Below are 16,582 nucleotides of genomic sequence, written 5' to 3'. Positions count from 1 at the left end.
AAGATGTCAGTATAATTCATTAAGAACTTTAATTAACAAAATTTTACGTTTTAATGGACTTATTCTAGTCTTCTTATATGAATTTAATTTTGTAAAAACAATTTCCACAATTTAATTAAGTTGATAAAACAATTTATGGAATGTGTAGTTTTGAAATATATGTAGGAAGTAAGGTCTACTATTACTCATCTCAGACAGACAGAAACCACAAAGACCTTCACAAGAGTTGCATCAGATGAGCTTGATGCATCAGGATTAATTCAGCTCTATATTGTTCTCACTGTGCCTGAAATGTTTCTAAATATTAACATTTACTTTGTGGTACCATGAATCTGAACAATGAGGTTCATTTTGGCTTATTTGCATCATCATCTCTTGATCGTAACAGAGTAAAATATTTTGAATCTAAGTATTGTTTTGAAATCTAAGGAGCTGATGTGGCAAAACATTCTACTGGAGAAAGAGGAGCTAATTCCTCCATAAGAAAAATTTAAAGTCATTGCTGTCAGGAAAAGAGATCAGAAAGATCTCTGGTGTGAAAAGCTCTGGTAACCTGAACTGTGCTCTATTCTAGGAACCGACCAAGACAAGAACAAAAGACTGGCAATGAAAGCACTGAACAAAGTGTGTTGAATCTAAGATATAAGTACATAATCCAACATTTGTCCCTACATTTGTCAGAAAACAGTATTTGTTTGCATAATTTTAACATTATTAATTCAAAGGGATTTTATATATGCCTCTAATAAATGTTTTGTAAAATATTTTTGTCATTTTATGACATATTATTTTGTCATGATACTTATATCACATCACTGAACAATTTAATTTCTTTTTATCTAACTGACAGTGATAGCATATTAACTGCTTAATATTAACTTCCTGAGTTCAATGCTGATTTTTTATCAACTTTTATTAATCAGTTTGTGGTTTTGTTGTGGGATGCCACATTAACACCATGTCACTTTAAATGAGCAATAGCTGCTAAAACTTGCACAATTAGTTTCTTTCTTAGGTGTTCGTCCCAATAAATTAATTCAGAAATAAATGTTGCCAACTAGCAGAAGAATGGACAAGAATCTTCTCAAGAGTAAACAGTTGTGAAATTATTAAATAAATGTACTTCTAGGCCTACATGAAGCTCATATTACTCATCTTGAGGAACAGAGAGTTTGTCCCACATAAAGCCACCGATCTTCACAAGCCTGCAGCATTGTCAGACGGACTTAAAGCAACAAAACTAATGCAGCTCTACTGATCTCACTGTCAGATTTGTTTTTGAATGTGAATATTAGCTTTGTGATACCATGAATCTGAAAACCGCATAAAGCAGAGGCTTTCAGTGGATACTATAGTGCACACATGACTGGCAATTAAAAATGGATACTAGTTTTAAAGTATAATAGTTAGTCAACACATTACTGGCATCTGAATCCCCTCCTTGACAAGATTTATTTATTTATTTATTCATTTATTTATTATCCTTAATTTAGATGAGTCAATATATATTATACAGCCTTTCAGATATAGAGTGTCTCTAAAAACACGTTGATATAAGTCTAATTGTGTTGTCTGTGAACTTGTATGAAAATTTGAGTTGATTAATTCATAAATGCACAATTGGGGCAGCTGTGGCCTAATGGTTAGAGAGTTGGACTTGTAACCTGAAGGTCACAGGTTTTTGGGTCTCGGTGCTGGAGGGAGTTGTAGGCGGGTGGCAGTGAATGAACACCGCTCTCTTCCACTCTCAATACTCATGACTGAAGTGCCCTTGAGCAAGACACTGAACCCCCAGTTGCTCCCCGGGTGCTGGATCAATAGATGCCCACTGCTCCGGGTGTGTGTTCACTTCTCACTGCTGTGTGTGTGCACTTGGATGGGTTAAATGCAGAGCACCAATTCTGAATATGGGTTACTTGGCAAATGTCATGACTTTCTTTAAATTTTGTTTTTTGTTTTTGAAAGTTATGTTTTGGCAGTGGATTAGGGATGTCCTGGATGCCCTGCGTACACATCTCTATTTCTGTACATCTTCAACAGTTTCCATCATGTACCATTATTACACATTTTGAGGAGATCAGGCAGAGAATATCTGGCCTTCAGGTTAGACAAACAGGAACTCAAGAGTTTGTCCGATGTGAAACAGCACAAACATCAGATCTCCACAAGTGATTATGATCTGAGCTACACGCATCACAGTCACGCTATTATTATTATTTTTTGTTAATAGATGCTTTAACAAATCTAAATAAAAACCAAACGGCATGCTATAATACAGCATATCGAGGAAGAAACGTTACATTTAATAAAAAATGTATTAATTTTTGTTGTTGTTGTTGTTATTTTTTTTAAAGAGCACCCACTGATGCATTCACCTCCTGTGAGAAATGCATTACAGTTTTCTAGTATGGTACTCATCATTTATAACTTACACAAAATACCTTTCTGCTACTTTGGATGATACTTTTACTCTGACGAAACATCAGACCGGTTCTCACAAAAACCCCTTTGTAAGTGATTGTCACATTTCACTGAGAATACTGAGAGGTTTGACAAACAAACGTTAATGCAATAGAAAAGCTTTCATCGTTTTAATTAGGTTAAGTTATTTATTTATTTACTTTTTGGTATGCATTTGAAATATTTGATAGGTTTTATAAATGAGCATAATACTTATCATAGACAGACAGGAACAGTTTGACCTGCTTGAACCAAACAGACCTTGACCACACAGTGTTGCATCAGATGAGCTTGATGCATCAGGATTAATTCAGTTCTATTTGATCTCACTGTGTTTTGAAATACATTTCTAAATGTGAATATTTAGTTTGTGTTACCACAAATCTGAAAATATGAATCTGAACTAGGAGGTTCATTTGGGCTCAGTTGCATCTCCTCTCTTGATCATAAAGCAGAAATGTATTAATTAGTTTAGTCCACATTACTGCCAGTTGAATCACCTCCTTTACAAGATTTAAAAAATTTAGATGAGTTGGTATATACCGAATGGCCTTTCAGATATAGAGTAAAAGCCTTTGTAAGACTTGAACCTCAGACACTTTGGTCTTCTGAGATAGGGACAATCCACACACAGTGTATTAAGATACAGACATCTGTTTCGACATCTCACTGAAAGAAGATTTGAGAAAAGCCTCTTCTCATCTATCTTTTTCATCCACTTCCTTCCCCTCACCCATCTCCCTTCACTTAACTCAGACACAGAATGGTCAATAGCAGAATATAATGTTCGGTGATATTCATAGTCATGTTTGGTAGCATTTGAATTGCCTTAGTGCGACTGGTATGGTTTCAATCTTACGAGGAGTAGACTAACAGGTGATACAGATGCTAAGAGTTTAGAGATGGGGAGCATGGGGTGCAAAATCTTTTCAAGCAAAAACAAAGACAAGGCATTATTTATTTATTTATTTATTTTTTTAAAACACGCTCTGCTTAGTAGAAAATAAAATAAAATAAAAATGTTATCCAGTTTATCATTATTCCTGGTCTCCTTAATAAAAATATTTTCTTTCTTTATTTATTATTTTTTTTGATGGTTTGGGGTTCCAATAGTATTCCAATAGTTAGTCCCTGTCTCTATTTGGGGGATGTTTGTTTTAGTTTGAGTACTGAGAGTGCTTCTGTATTCAGATGAGCTCAAAGCTTGGAGTGTGTCCATACACTTCATGCTGTGTATTTTTCTGAAAGTCATGCATCTTTTACTCTTAGGTTTATCTTGGAGAATTTGATGTCTTGTATTGATTTTATAATATCTCTGATTTGGCCATGTAATTGGCATAATACATAATTACCAGAATGAAATACATTTAATTTTATTCTGACTTACTCTGAGATTATTGACACTAATTGATTACATTGTTACCGCATTTCTGTGTCAGGTTAGTAATGCACTCAAATTCAGTTGAGATGGAGCATAGGGCAAACCAACTGGATCTTAAGAGATCCAGCTAACACTTGGTATTATTTCAGGTTTACTGTAAGGGCTAACGTCGTGACCTCTGACTAGAAATAATGATGCTTTATTCAAGTGTGATCTATGGGGACTAAACAAAATCAACTTTTATACATATTTACATACATGTCTGTATGTCTTCTTAAACAGTTTTCATCATGTGCCATTACACATTTATACATTTTAAGGAGATCAGGCTGAGAATATCTGACCTTCATGTAAGACAGACAGGATCTCAAGAGTTTTTCCAGTGTGAAACCGCACAAACACCAGATCTACACAAGTGATTATGATCTACACACACACACACACACACACACACACACACACACACACACACACACACACACACACACACACACAAACACACACACACACACACACACACACACACACACGCACACACACACACACACACACCTACACAGAGAGACTGTCAGGGATATAAGACAGACAATTTTCTCATCTTTTGGTTTGAGTCACTGTCAACTCTCTATGTGGCGGACTTCTCTGATCTTTTGATCTCCTCTCATTGTTGCTCCTGAACTTCTACAAAAACTAGAAGAAAAAACAATCTGACAACGAGGTAAATTTGGTGTTCACATGAAAGATTAATGTACATATTGCTTTCTATTATACTCAGTGTCATTGGTTAATATGAGACACTGTTGTGTTTTTTGTTTTTCAGTATCTGCTCTTCACTGATCATTTGAGGGATCTGTCTGAATCAAGATGCTGCTGATCATTGAAGCTCTTCTTCTCATTTCAGCTGCTCTAGGAAAGGTAAGATTGTGTTCTAGTATAAATATTACAGACATGAATACTGATGATTGATTATTATGATCCCTATTACTCCAGGATCAAAGAGCTGCGGTTAAAGGAGAGATATGTCCACTGGATATGGCACTGAACTCAGTTGATGATCAGTATGAGAAGTGTACAAAACAAATGGTAAACCTGGTGAAGAACAAATATCTGAATCAAGAAACGTCTAACCCCGAATCTGATTTTGCAAAGGCTTGGAACAATGCTGATAAGAATCACAAGCCACCAGGAGATAACTTGAAAAAGAATCATTTAATCGCCATTTATGTGTACACTAACTCAAAAACATCTGATGTATATAAGAACTTTAATGCAGCTGATCGTAAAGACAAGAAAGAATATGAAAACAAAACATACAAATGGTATTCACTTCACTTTCTGTTAACAGAAGCCATACAGATTCTGAAGAAAACACAAAATAAATGCTATGATACTTATCGTCGTACCAACATTGAATTTGATAATGTTTTTCTGAACAAAGAGGTTCGTTTTGGCTCATTTACTTCATCCTCTGAGAATAGTAAGAGTACATCAGATTATGGATCTAAATCTTGTTTTGTAATCCAAACTTGTGAAGGTGCTAATATTACAAAATATTCTATGATTCCTGAGGAGGAAGAAGTGCTGATTCCTCCGTATGAGATGTTTAAAGTCACTGCTATCAAAAGAAGAACAGATGAGCCTAAACTCTGGTGTGAAACTGTCTATGTGTTGAAAAGCATTGGAACAAAAAGTTACCTGAACTGTGCTCTATTTAAGAAACAATCCAAGACCATAAGGCTTAAATTCAAATGATAAAATCATGTACAACATTTCTATATAGAATGTGTTTTTCTCAGTTTTGTTAAATACTTTTTTGTAAGAAAACACAATTTGTTTACACAACTTCAGCATAATGAAATAAAGTTACTTATGTGACTCAATTCAGTGGCCTTTAAGTGATTTTGATTTATTTGCTCATATTTACACATTTTTGATGAACAATTTAATGCTTGCTAACAATATCATAGTCACCGATACCAAATAAAAACTGGCTTAATATTTATAGCGTAATCTTTCTTAATCAGGAGACTGAATCAAACGTATTAGTAGCTAGCAGTTAAACGAAAGGGATTGATTTATATTACATTTGCATTTACATTTATTCATTTAGCAGACGCTTTTATCCAAAGCGACTTACAGATGAAGATAGTGGAAGTAGGGCTGGGATAAACGATTATTTTTTTAAACGATTAATCTAGCGATTATTTTTTCGATGCATCGATTAATCTAACAATGAATTTTTTTCAGACCAATTCGATTTCGATTATCTCCCCATTAATTGACTACTAACAATTTATACATGTTGATTTACATATCTGAATGAAAAAAACATGAATTTCTTAACATTGCAATATATGTTTATTGCTCTTAAAATTACAAAATAAAAGACTGACTAAGAATGCATTACTTTGCACTTGTATAGAGATAGCATTCAATAAAACCTTGAAACCTTGAAAACACATAGCTTACTGAAACAAGCTTACTGAACACATAGGGCCTAGCTTACTGAAAAAAAGTTCTTCTTTCAGATGAAAATAACAACAACTCGATGTCTAGCATTCAATAAAAAAGGTCACCCAAAATACTTGTTTAGAGCAATTGAAAGAATACAGTAACCAATGTAAACTTGAGGGCTTTAAGCTAATACAGAGAGTGCTTTTCCAAAAAAAAACCAAACAAAAAAAAATTAACAGTGGGAGCCAACAGCCTGTCATGTAGAAAAAAAAAATCTCCGAATGCTCCACGTGAAACTTTGGCGTTCCGCCCTTTTTCTATCATGTCTAATGATTTTGGTTAATATGCACAAGGGAGAGAGAGAGAGAGAACGAGCAAGACAGCGTGTGGTTTGAAGACTGTGAGTGCGCGAGCGCGCGTGAAACTTTGGTTTTTCGCCCTTTTTCTATCGTGTTTAATGATTTTGATTAATATGCACGAGGGAGAGAGAGAGCAAGAAGCTCACGTGTTGTTTGAAGACTGTGAGTGCACGCGCGCAGCCGGGGCTCTCTCTCGTACGCGCCCTGTCAGGCGCAGCAGTCATTCTATTCTACATCACTCACCGATCAAATAAGGCTTTGACAGCCGCCAAAAAAAAAGATCAATGCAGAAAAACCCCTGGATTGGTTATATAACATTGGACAGAATGTTGAACCGGCCATCGCGTATATTCAGCACACATAAGGTAAACGTTTTGACCTCGACGCGTTGTCCCAGCCCTAAGTGGAAGCAATCAAAAACAACAAAAAGAGCAATGATATATAAGTGCTATAACAAGTCTCAGTTAGGTTAACACAGTACATATAGCATGGGATTTTAAATAATATAATAAATAAAAAGAAAACAGATAGAATAGAAAAAGAATAGAGCAAGCTAGTGTTAAGAGGTCTTATTGGGAAGTCGTGGCCTAATGGTTAGAGAGTCGGACTCCCAATTGAAAGGTTGTGAGTTCGAGTCCTGGGCCGGCAGGAATTGTGGGTGGGGGGAGTGCATGTACAGTTCTCTCTACACCTTCAATACCACGACTTAGGTGCCCTTGAGCAAGGCATCGAACCCCCAACTGCTCCCCGGGCGCCGCAGCATAAATGGCTGCCCACTGCTCCGGGTGTGTGCTCACAGTGTGTGTGTTCACTGCTCTGTGTGTGTGCATTTCGGATGGGTTAAATGCAGAGCACAAATTCTGAGTATGGGTCACCATACTTGGCTGAATGTCACTTCACTTTCACTTTTCACTTTCACTGCCATGGAAACGGCAGATGTTTAATTCTTTTTTTTTGGGGAAGTCGTGGCCTAATGGTTAGAGAGTCGGACTCCCAATCGAAAGGTTGTGAGTTCGAGTCCTGGGCCGGCAGGAATTGTGGGTGGGGGGAGTGCATGTACAGTTCTCTCTCCACCCTCAATACCACGACTTAGGTGTCCTTGAGCAAGGCACTGAACCCCCAACTGCTCCCCGGGCGCCGCAGCATAAATGGCTGCCCACTGCTCCGGGTGTGTGCTCACAGTGTGTGTGTGTGTGTGTGTGTTCACTGCTCTGTGTGTGTGCATTTCGGATGGGTTAAATGCAGAGCACAAATTCTGAGTATGGGTCACCATACTTGGCTGAATGTCACTTCACTTCACTTCACTTTACACATACACACACACACACACACACACATACAATTGCATAATAAATGAAAAGAAAATAGAATACAAAAAGATTAGAAAGGTAGTTAGATTTTTTTATTAAGAATAGAATTAGAATAGTGAGTGTTAAAGTTAGAGGGTCAAATAAGAGATGTGTTTTAAGCTGATTCTTGAAGATGGTTAAGGACTCAGGACTTAAGTAATAAATAACTGATAAATTCTAATTCATTAGTTTTGTTCAAAAAACATTTATTTATTCAAGTCGTCTTACGTGATCTTTAGAAAAGCTTAACTCAGTTTGATTAAGTTCACTAAACATCTGCACTTGAAACATATGTAAGGATTTACACATGAGTCTTAGACAGACAGTTGTTTCCTACTTGAAACCACACAGACCAGAATTTATCAGAGGAGATGAGAAGATTCACTCTTAACTCTTACTCATTCTAGCCGCATGTTAGAGACGTGTCTCTGGTACAAGACACAGTCGGTGAGTCTTTACTCACTTCAGATCTTGCTAGAAAAAAAATTACCAACAAGAACAACTTCATAATAAACAGAAAAAAATCAAAATACTTAATATTTAAAATACAACAAAAATAATGTAACCCTTAAGGACCCACTTTATAAGTCCATAAACCAGATCGTTTTGCAGTGTCCTGAGTTTAGCTCATAGACAGTAAAAGAAAACCTTTTGGTTTAGCTCCAACTTTTCCTAAACATTCTTCTTCTTTTCAAGTTTAATGGCGGTTGACAAACCAAACTTAAATGGTGCATTCCCGCCACCTACTGGATTGGAGTGTGGATAACTTTATGGTAGAAGGGACCTAAATTCTGTTAATTAAATGAGTGTTTTTTAAGAAATTAAATAATTCTTCGTATATTTTAAATTGCTTTGGTCCATTACCTAATAATGCTTGGATGGAAAAAAACTTCTATTTCCATTTCTCTTAATGCTTGAAATAATTTAAATCTTTCTCTTGGATAAACCTCACATTTTAATAATACATGTTCTACTGTTTCCATATTTTCTGAACTACATTTGTCACAATACCCAGTCTGGTGTTTCCCAATCTTGACCATATTTTGATTTAATAGACAATGGCCGATGCGCATTCTTGAAATTAAAACATCCTTCCTCCTATTTCCAATGTTTCTTCTTTCTAAACCAACTGTTCCTTGAATGTTGTATAAATGTCGACCCTTATTTCCACTGTCCCACTCCTTCTGCCATTTCTTCCTAATTTCCTTTGCTATTATACTTTTTTATCTCAGTCTTACTCAATGCAATTAATATTAATATCAACTTCTGTAAATTTCATGGTCTGTTTGGCTAAACTATCCACCACTTCGATTCCTACCACCCCCATATGAGCCGGTATCCAAAGAAAATGAATAATGATTCCCAATTGTCTGGTTCTAAAAAGACTTTGTAATATTTCATAAATTAAGTCCTGTCTAGCTAAAGAAATACCACTTGCAATAATTTCAGATTAATTGCAGATAGAGAGTCTGTGCATATAACTGATATGATTGGCTGAACTTCTTCAACCCACTGTAATGATAATATAATTGCTTTTAATTCTGATGTAAATACTGAAATGTGATTTGATGTTCTTTTCAAAATGTTGACTTTAAATTGAGGTATAAATACTGCTGCTTTTCCTAAACATGCCTGCATGGAAGTTTCTAGTATGTTTAGTAAGACTTTGATTAGTTGGATCAGGTGTGTTTAATTAGGGTTGGAGCTAAACTCTGCAGGACACCAGCACAGCAGGACAGAGTTTGGAAACCCCTCTGCTATATAAAAAAAAGTTGCCTCTGTTGGTGGTGGTTTTGTTAAAATTGTAGAAAAAGTTGTAATATTTCTTCAGTCAGTGAGCTGTTTTGTGTACATACAAAATCATAATTTGGGGAATTCACTCCTTTATTTTAATGCAGTTTTCACTTTACAGTGTGGTCAGACTTTACAGAACCACATTGTAAAATTTTATGAAATTTATCAACAGTCAACATTGTTAATAACAGCTTCAGACAATAGCAGTCAAAAGCTACTTACAGATTTGTGATATAATCAGCTGTTCTAACCCAATCAATGAATGATGATGTGGACAGGTGAAGCCAGGTCATTGTAACGTGTTGAAACAGCACCATCTACCGGCCACTCTCTGAAATTCAGTATTTCTCTTTATTAAAAAGAGTTTCGTCAATAGGTTTGGCTCAGATTATTAATAGGTAACCAGTGCATATTTCCTGGTTCATTTTGGACTAGCTGTAGTCTGTTTATTAAGCGTGCAGAACAACCACCCAGTAAAGCATTACAATAATCTAACCTTGAGGTCATAAACGCATGGACCTGAAATAGGACATATGTCAATTCAATAATCATTAAAATGGGACTTTTAAATTAATTTATTAAATAATAATAAAATTATATATATATATATATATATATATATATATATATATATATACATATATATATATACATATATATATATATATATACATATATATATATATATATATATATATATATATATATATATATACATATTCAGTACAGACCAAAAGTTTGGAAAAATTACTATTTTTAATGTTTTTGAAAGAAGTTTCTTCTGCTCATCAAGCCTGCATTTATTTGATCAAAAATACAGAAAAAACAGTAATATTGTGAAATATTATTATAACTTAAAATAATAGTTTTCTATTTGAATATACTTTAAAAATATATATATATTCCTGTGATGCAAAGCTGAATTTTCAGCATCATTACTCCAGTCTTCAGTGTCACATGTAACATCAGTCTATCACATGATCATTTAGAAATCATTCTAATATTCTGATTTATTATGAGTGTTGGAAACAGTTCTGCTGTCTAATATATTTGATGAATAAAAGGTTAAAAAGAACTGCATTTATTCAAGATAAAAATAAAAATCTAATAATATATATTCTAATAATATATTTTCTTTACTATCACTTTTTATCAATTTAACACATCCTTGCAGAATAAAAGTATTGATTTTATTTAAAAAAAAAAGAATCATTCATTGATCACTAAAACATTCACAATTCACAAAATGCATTACTACTGGTTATACTTTCACTACACACTTAACATTATGTTTGCTCTGGGCGCCAGGCTAAATGAGTAAAACACTGTCACTGTGTTTCTGACATCAGTCAGACCCTCAACAAACATAATTCAAAATAAAGCAAATTTAAGGCATATCATCATATTTATACGCTTCATCTCAGATTTTCGCATAAATGATCACTCTCTTAAATTTGTGAAAAAAGCTAGAAAATATGCTAAGGCTTTTTATATGTGGACAGACCCTATTTCAAGCAAGCAAACAGTATAAATTCAGATAGGCCCGAACATTACTTATTTCAAAGAAAAAATATCATAAATCTCATACATTTAACACATTTCACTGTAGCTTCCACTACTGTTTGTCCCTTCATCAATAACTTTCTCCCTACTCAAATCCATGATAATGTCTTCATTGTACACAGTCATTTTAACCATTTGATTTGAAATGCTAGACTTCACCAGTCTCTGTACTGAGCTATCAACTGAAAAATATATGGTAGACATAATAGCAGCAAAAATCATTTAGCAGCATTATGTGTACGCTCAGGCTCTTTTACGGCCATTCTCATGTGGGTGATGATATTGGTAACGTTGTCACTGTAGTCTGGAATATGAAAACAACATGATGTACCCAACTATGATGCTCATATTTATCTTTTCACTTGTGCACAGACTACTTCGATGCTGTTTTTCAGTCTTAGGCTGGATTCTGGCCTTGTTGACGTGTGTCTCCAGATCTTTACTCCCTCAGCTCCTCTTCCTCAGATGCAGGTGGGACCTTTCTGCAGTGGCTGGCCTGGATCCACGTTGCTCTCTCTGCTACCTCCACCTTCGCCTTCCAGCTCTTTCTCCTCAGATCTTGTACCACCACGAAATCTCCTGGTTTCAGGTTATGTAACGGGGTTTCAGCAACCTTCTCCTGAGCAGCTTTCACCTGAACACAGACATTAGACAACAGAGAAGACATTTCCTTGCAATAACTCAACATGTCATGCTCACACACCTAGCTGTTGTTTACCCACTTTCTTTACCCATAAATAGTGGGTTGCCAAAAAGAATTTCAAAAGGGCTCAGGTTTAGTCTGGATCGATTTTGCCAAATTCAGTTAGAATTTTTTGAAGCATCGAAAATACATTTTGGTGCAAAAACTACTTCTTTATTCAGCATTGTCTTCTCTTCCGGGTCTGTTGTGAGTGCGTTCACTGCAGTGTAGTAATGCAGAGTGTCAGCCACATTAAAAATGATAACAGCTTAAGTCATTTGTGGATTAATGCGTTTTGGAGACGCGAACCATTTAAAACGATTCAGTTTGATTTGGTGAACTGGTTCAAAAAGATCCGGTTACATCGAATGATTCGTTCGCGAACCGGATATGACAAACTGCTTTAATTTGAATTCTCTCTCACAACAGACACGGAAGAGAAGACAATGCTGAATAAAGTCGTAATTTTTGCTATTTTTGGACCAAAATGTATTTTCGATGCTTCAAAAAATTCTAACCGACCCTCTGATGTCACATGGACTACTTTGATGATGTTTTTCTTACCTTTCTGGACATGGACAGTATACCGTACACACAGTTTCGATGGAGGGACAGAAAGCTCTCGGACTAAATCTAAAATATCTTAAACTGTGTTCAGAAGATGAACGGAGGTCTTACGGGTTTGGAACAACATGAGGGTGAGTCAAATGATTCAAATGATCATTTCTGAAGTAAAATTTTAAAAAAGAAAGAAAATGGCAATTGGTCATTTATGAAGTAGCTGAAAACAATGAAAAGATTTATGTTTGATTTAATTTGTACATTTTTTCATTTGTTCCATATGGTCTGAAAATTGAATTGTGAAGCATTACACAGACCTTAAGCACTCTATTTTTAATAAAATCAGTCACATGAAAGGAGTTCAACATTAAAAAAGGGCCTATTTTACATTGTTGGTTGAAGAACTTACTTTTTTCAAAATCTTTCAAAGTAAACACAGTGTCACACGAGATTTTTTATTTTTTTTATTTTACCTGAACTAATGTCCATCATGACTATATAATGTAAATTCAAGGCCCTTTGTTCTGCACACACCTCAGTATTTTGCTACGGTTTTGGTTGGTTGAAAAGGGCACAGTCCAGGTCACTTCTTACAAGTATTCCAGTGCTGTGTTACACCAGTAAGTTTGCTGACGTTTTGTTCCTGTCCTGATATCAGTAACAATGAACTTCTCATATGGAGGAATCAACACCTCTTTCTCATGACGAAGCATAGAATATTTTGTAATATTAGCTCCTTCACAAGTGTGGATTTCAAAACAAGATACAGTTCCAAATTCTTTGGATTTATTACGATCAAGAGAGGAGGATGTAAATGAGCCAAAACGAACCTCTTTGTTCAGAACATCATTCTCAAATGTAAGCTTTGTACCGCGAAAAGTATCAAAGCATCTATTTTGTGTTTTCTTCAGAATATGCAGTGCTTCTGTTAATAGAAAGTGAAGTGAATACCATTTGTATTTCATGACTGGGTAGTTTTGTTTGCCATAACGAGTGTCATTATTGAACTTAACATATATATATGTGTGTTGTTCTGGGTGTAAGTGTACGCATAAATAGCAATTTTATTTTTTGTTTTTAATTTGCCAAAAAAATTGCGGGAGACTTTTTTATTTACTAATTTCCCAAACCTTTTCAAAATCAACTGAGTTTCTGAGTTCCTTCTTCAGATATTCTTTGTCCACCTGCTTTGCCATTTTCTCTTTACAGCCATAATAAAGGTCATCAACTGAATCCAGTGCCATATCCAGAGGAAATATCTTCCCTTTAACAGCAGCTCTGTGATCCTGCAGTAACAGGGATCATAATAATCAATCATCAGTATTCATGTCTGTAATATTCATACTAGAACACAATCTTACCTTTCCTAGAGCAGCTGAAATGAGAAGAAGAGCTTCAATGATCAGCAGCATCTTGATTCAATCAGATCCCGCAGATGATCTTGTAGATCTAGTGAAGAGCAGATAATGAAAGACAAGAAACACAACACAGTGTCTCACAAATGCTAAATAAATGAATCCAACAGAAATTTTTAGGTTCTACATAACATTCATCACATCAGTAGAAATGTGCATAGGTTTGCAATATAACCTTACTTTATCTCCAAACTTAAATGAAAACAATGTTGTCTTTTTCAGAGTGAGTTTTCTTTCTGTTATTTTTCAGGAGCTCAGGAGTAACAATGTGAAGTGAAGTACAGAAAAGTAATTTGTTCTCAGCTAGATGATCACGACTCTTCAAATCAACAGATGAGAAGGTTGAAGCTGCTTTTATATAGCTAATAATGGGTGTGTGTTTTCTGAAATATAACAGCTAGTGAGTAAGTGTGATCTATATTGCAACAATTGTGAATGTCCATGTGGTTTCACACTGGACAAAGGCAAAAAAAAAAAAAAAAAACCTGTAAACACTCAAGTTTCACTTTGAGCATTTTGGAGTGAAAGATGGAAGATCTATTCTGATTTAAAAAAAAATAATTTTAAATAAAATCTCCTCTGACAATTTCTGTTTCATCTCTTCTGTCCCTTTCACAAAAAAGGAAACATTTTTTTTAAAAATTCAGGAGGTACTGTAATCAGTGACAAATTAAACTAAAGTGCCAATAGCTGGTGCATGACATCATAGTGACATGTAATGACTTCTTGAGCAGGCTTTAGGTACTTTCCATCGATTATAATTGGCATCACTGTCTTAAACTCTGACCCGCTGTTCAGAAGAGTTCAGCTCCAATCCTAATCAAACACTTCTAAACCATAGGCTGTAAAGAAAGAGACCAAAAAAATAGGGCGAGTCTTGAGGTGTAAAAAGATATGACATCTTCTATATATAATCATAGATTAAATGGGATGTATGGACTGACTTTTAAAGTAAGAAGATACAACAAAGTTTTTCTATTTCTTTAAGAAATTAATTTCTTTTAACGTCCATAGCAGATTGCTTTTGATGTTTTATGGGGCTTTTATAGAAAGCACTATGACTTTCTGTGTGAGCCGCTGGTATGGAAATGCTTCAGAGGCTCAGAAGAAATCATTGAGGAATGTAATAACAATGATAAGCAAAATGTTGGGAATTAAGTTACCAAGTATAGAGAGTATATATAAAGAGAGTGTGCTGAGTAAAGCTAATATCATTGTGAATGATAAGAGGCATCCCCTTTCAGATGCATTTGAATTATTACCATCTGTTATATAAATTTTGGCCCCTTTTTGTCTCTGTGGCCTGGATGAGTGTGAGATGTCCCGGCCTAAAAATTGCACACCTGACATTGACCTGACATTAAAGGATTTGGCAGATTTTTAGGTAGAAAGGGCGACGGTGCACCACATTAAAGGGGTCCTATGCTTATTCACTTTTTGAACTTTAGTTAGTCTGTAATGTTGCTGTTTAAGATCTGCAAAGTTGAAAATCTCAAGTCCAATTCAAAAAGAGATATAGATTTTATTCAGTTTATCATTATTCCTGGTCTCCTTGAAAAATAGTAAAAAAAAAATTTTTTTGTCCCTGTCTCTATTTGGGGGATGTTTGTTTTAGTCAGCCTGCACAGGGGGCGAGAACGTAATCCTCCCTGATGATGCAGATATGACACAACCGCTGTGTTGTCTGACCTGAGCAGTACATGATGGCCGATCAGCAGATTCGAGAAAAACTGGAGAGCTAGAAAAACTGCCAGTAATTCTAACCTGTTTATGTGCCAACTGCATTGTGTCGCTGTCCACACTCCGTGGGCTGGGCGCCCTTGACAAACAGCTCCCCAACCGGTCAACGATGCATCCGTCGTGACAGTCTCTTGGAAAGCACAAATCCCCAGCCGAACCCTGGCTAGAAGAAATTCGGTTGACATCCACAGTTTTATCGACATAATACACCTCCGTGTTACCGAAATCGCCCGATGCGGTAGACAACGGGGTGAAATGTTCCGTCTTTTCGTCCACCACTGAAAAGGGCGCATGTGAAGTAATCCCAGACGGATTACGGGGGATGCCGCTGCCATTAGACCTAAAAGTCTGAGGCACAAGCTCACCGCCACTGTGTGACCCGCTTTGAGAGACGCATGCATGACGACTGAGTGCGCGGGAGAGATAGCTTTGCTGTCATCGCGCGAGAGTCCAAGTCTATTCCCAGAAAGGTTATCCGTTGAGAGGGAATTAAAACACTTTTCAGGAAATTCGTGCGTAAGCCCAGGCTGTTTAAATGATTCAGCACAAGATCCAGATGAGAGTGTGCTTGAGTCTGCGATTGTGCTATCACCAGCCAATCGTCTAAGTAGTTCAAAACACGAATGCCTTGGAGCCGCAACGGGGCCAGAGCTGCGTCCATGCATTTTGAAAAAGTACGGGGAGCCCGAGCTAAGCCAAAGGAAAGAAAGCGGTACTGATACGCTTTGCCCTCTAAAGCGAATCTGAGGAACTTCCTGTGTCTCTTGATGATCTGAATATGAAAGTATGCATCTTTCAGATCGATCGTGACAAACCAGTCGTTT

At 35.9% G+C, this 16,582-nt stretch overlaps 1 protein-coding gene and 1 pseudogene across 1 annotated transcript; one reads left to right on the top strand and one right to left on the bottom strand.

The window, feature by feature from the left end:
• Positions 1–4,705: 4,705 nt before the first annotated feature.
• LOC132130174 (NAD(P)(+)--arginine ADP-ribosyltransferase 1-like) lies at positions 4,706–5,593 on the top strand. The gene is made up of 2 exons (XM_059541893.1): positions 4,706–4,756; positions 4,832–5,593. Exons 1-2 carry the CDS (start codon positions 4,706–4,708, stop codon positions 5,591–5,593), a joined length of 813 nt encoding a protein of 270 aa, XP_059397876.1.
• A 6,206-nt stretch (positions 5,594–11,799) lies between these two features.
• LOC132130090 (NAD(P)(+)--arginine ADP-ribosyltransferase 2-like) lies at positions 11,800–14,080 on the bottom strand (annotated as a pseudogene).
• Positions 14,081–16,582: the final 2,502 nt, after the last annotated feature.

Source organism: Carassius carassius, chromosome 1 (genome assembly GCF_963082965.1).
Source record: "Carassius carassius chromosome 1, fCarCar2.1, whole genome shotgun sequence".
Classification (NCBI taxonomy): domain Eukaryota; kingdom Metazoa; phylum Chordata; class Actinopteri; order Cypriniformes; family Cyprinidae; genus Carassius; species Carassius carassius.
Note: the sequence above shows the minus strand (reverse complement) of the source record. Positions and strands in the feature narration are given on the sequence as shown.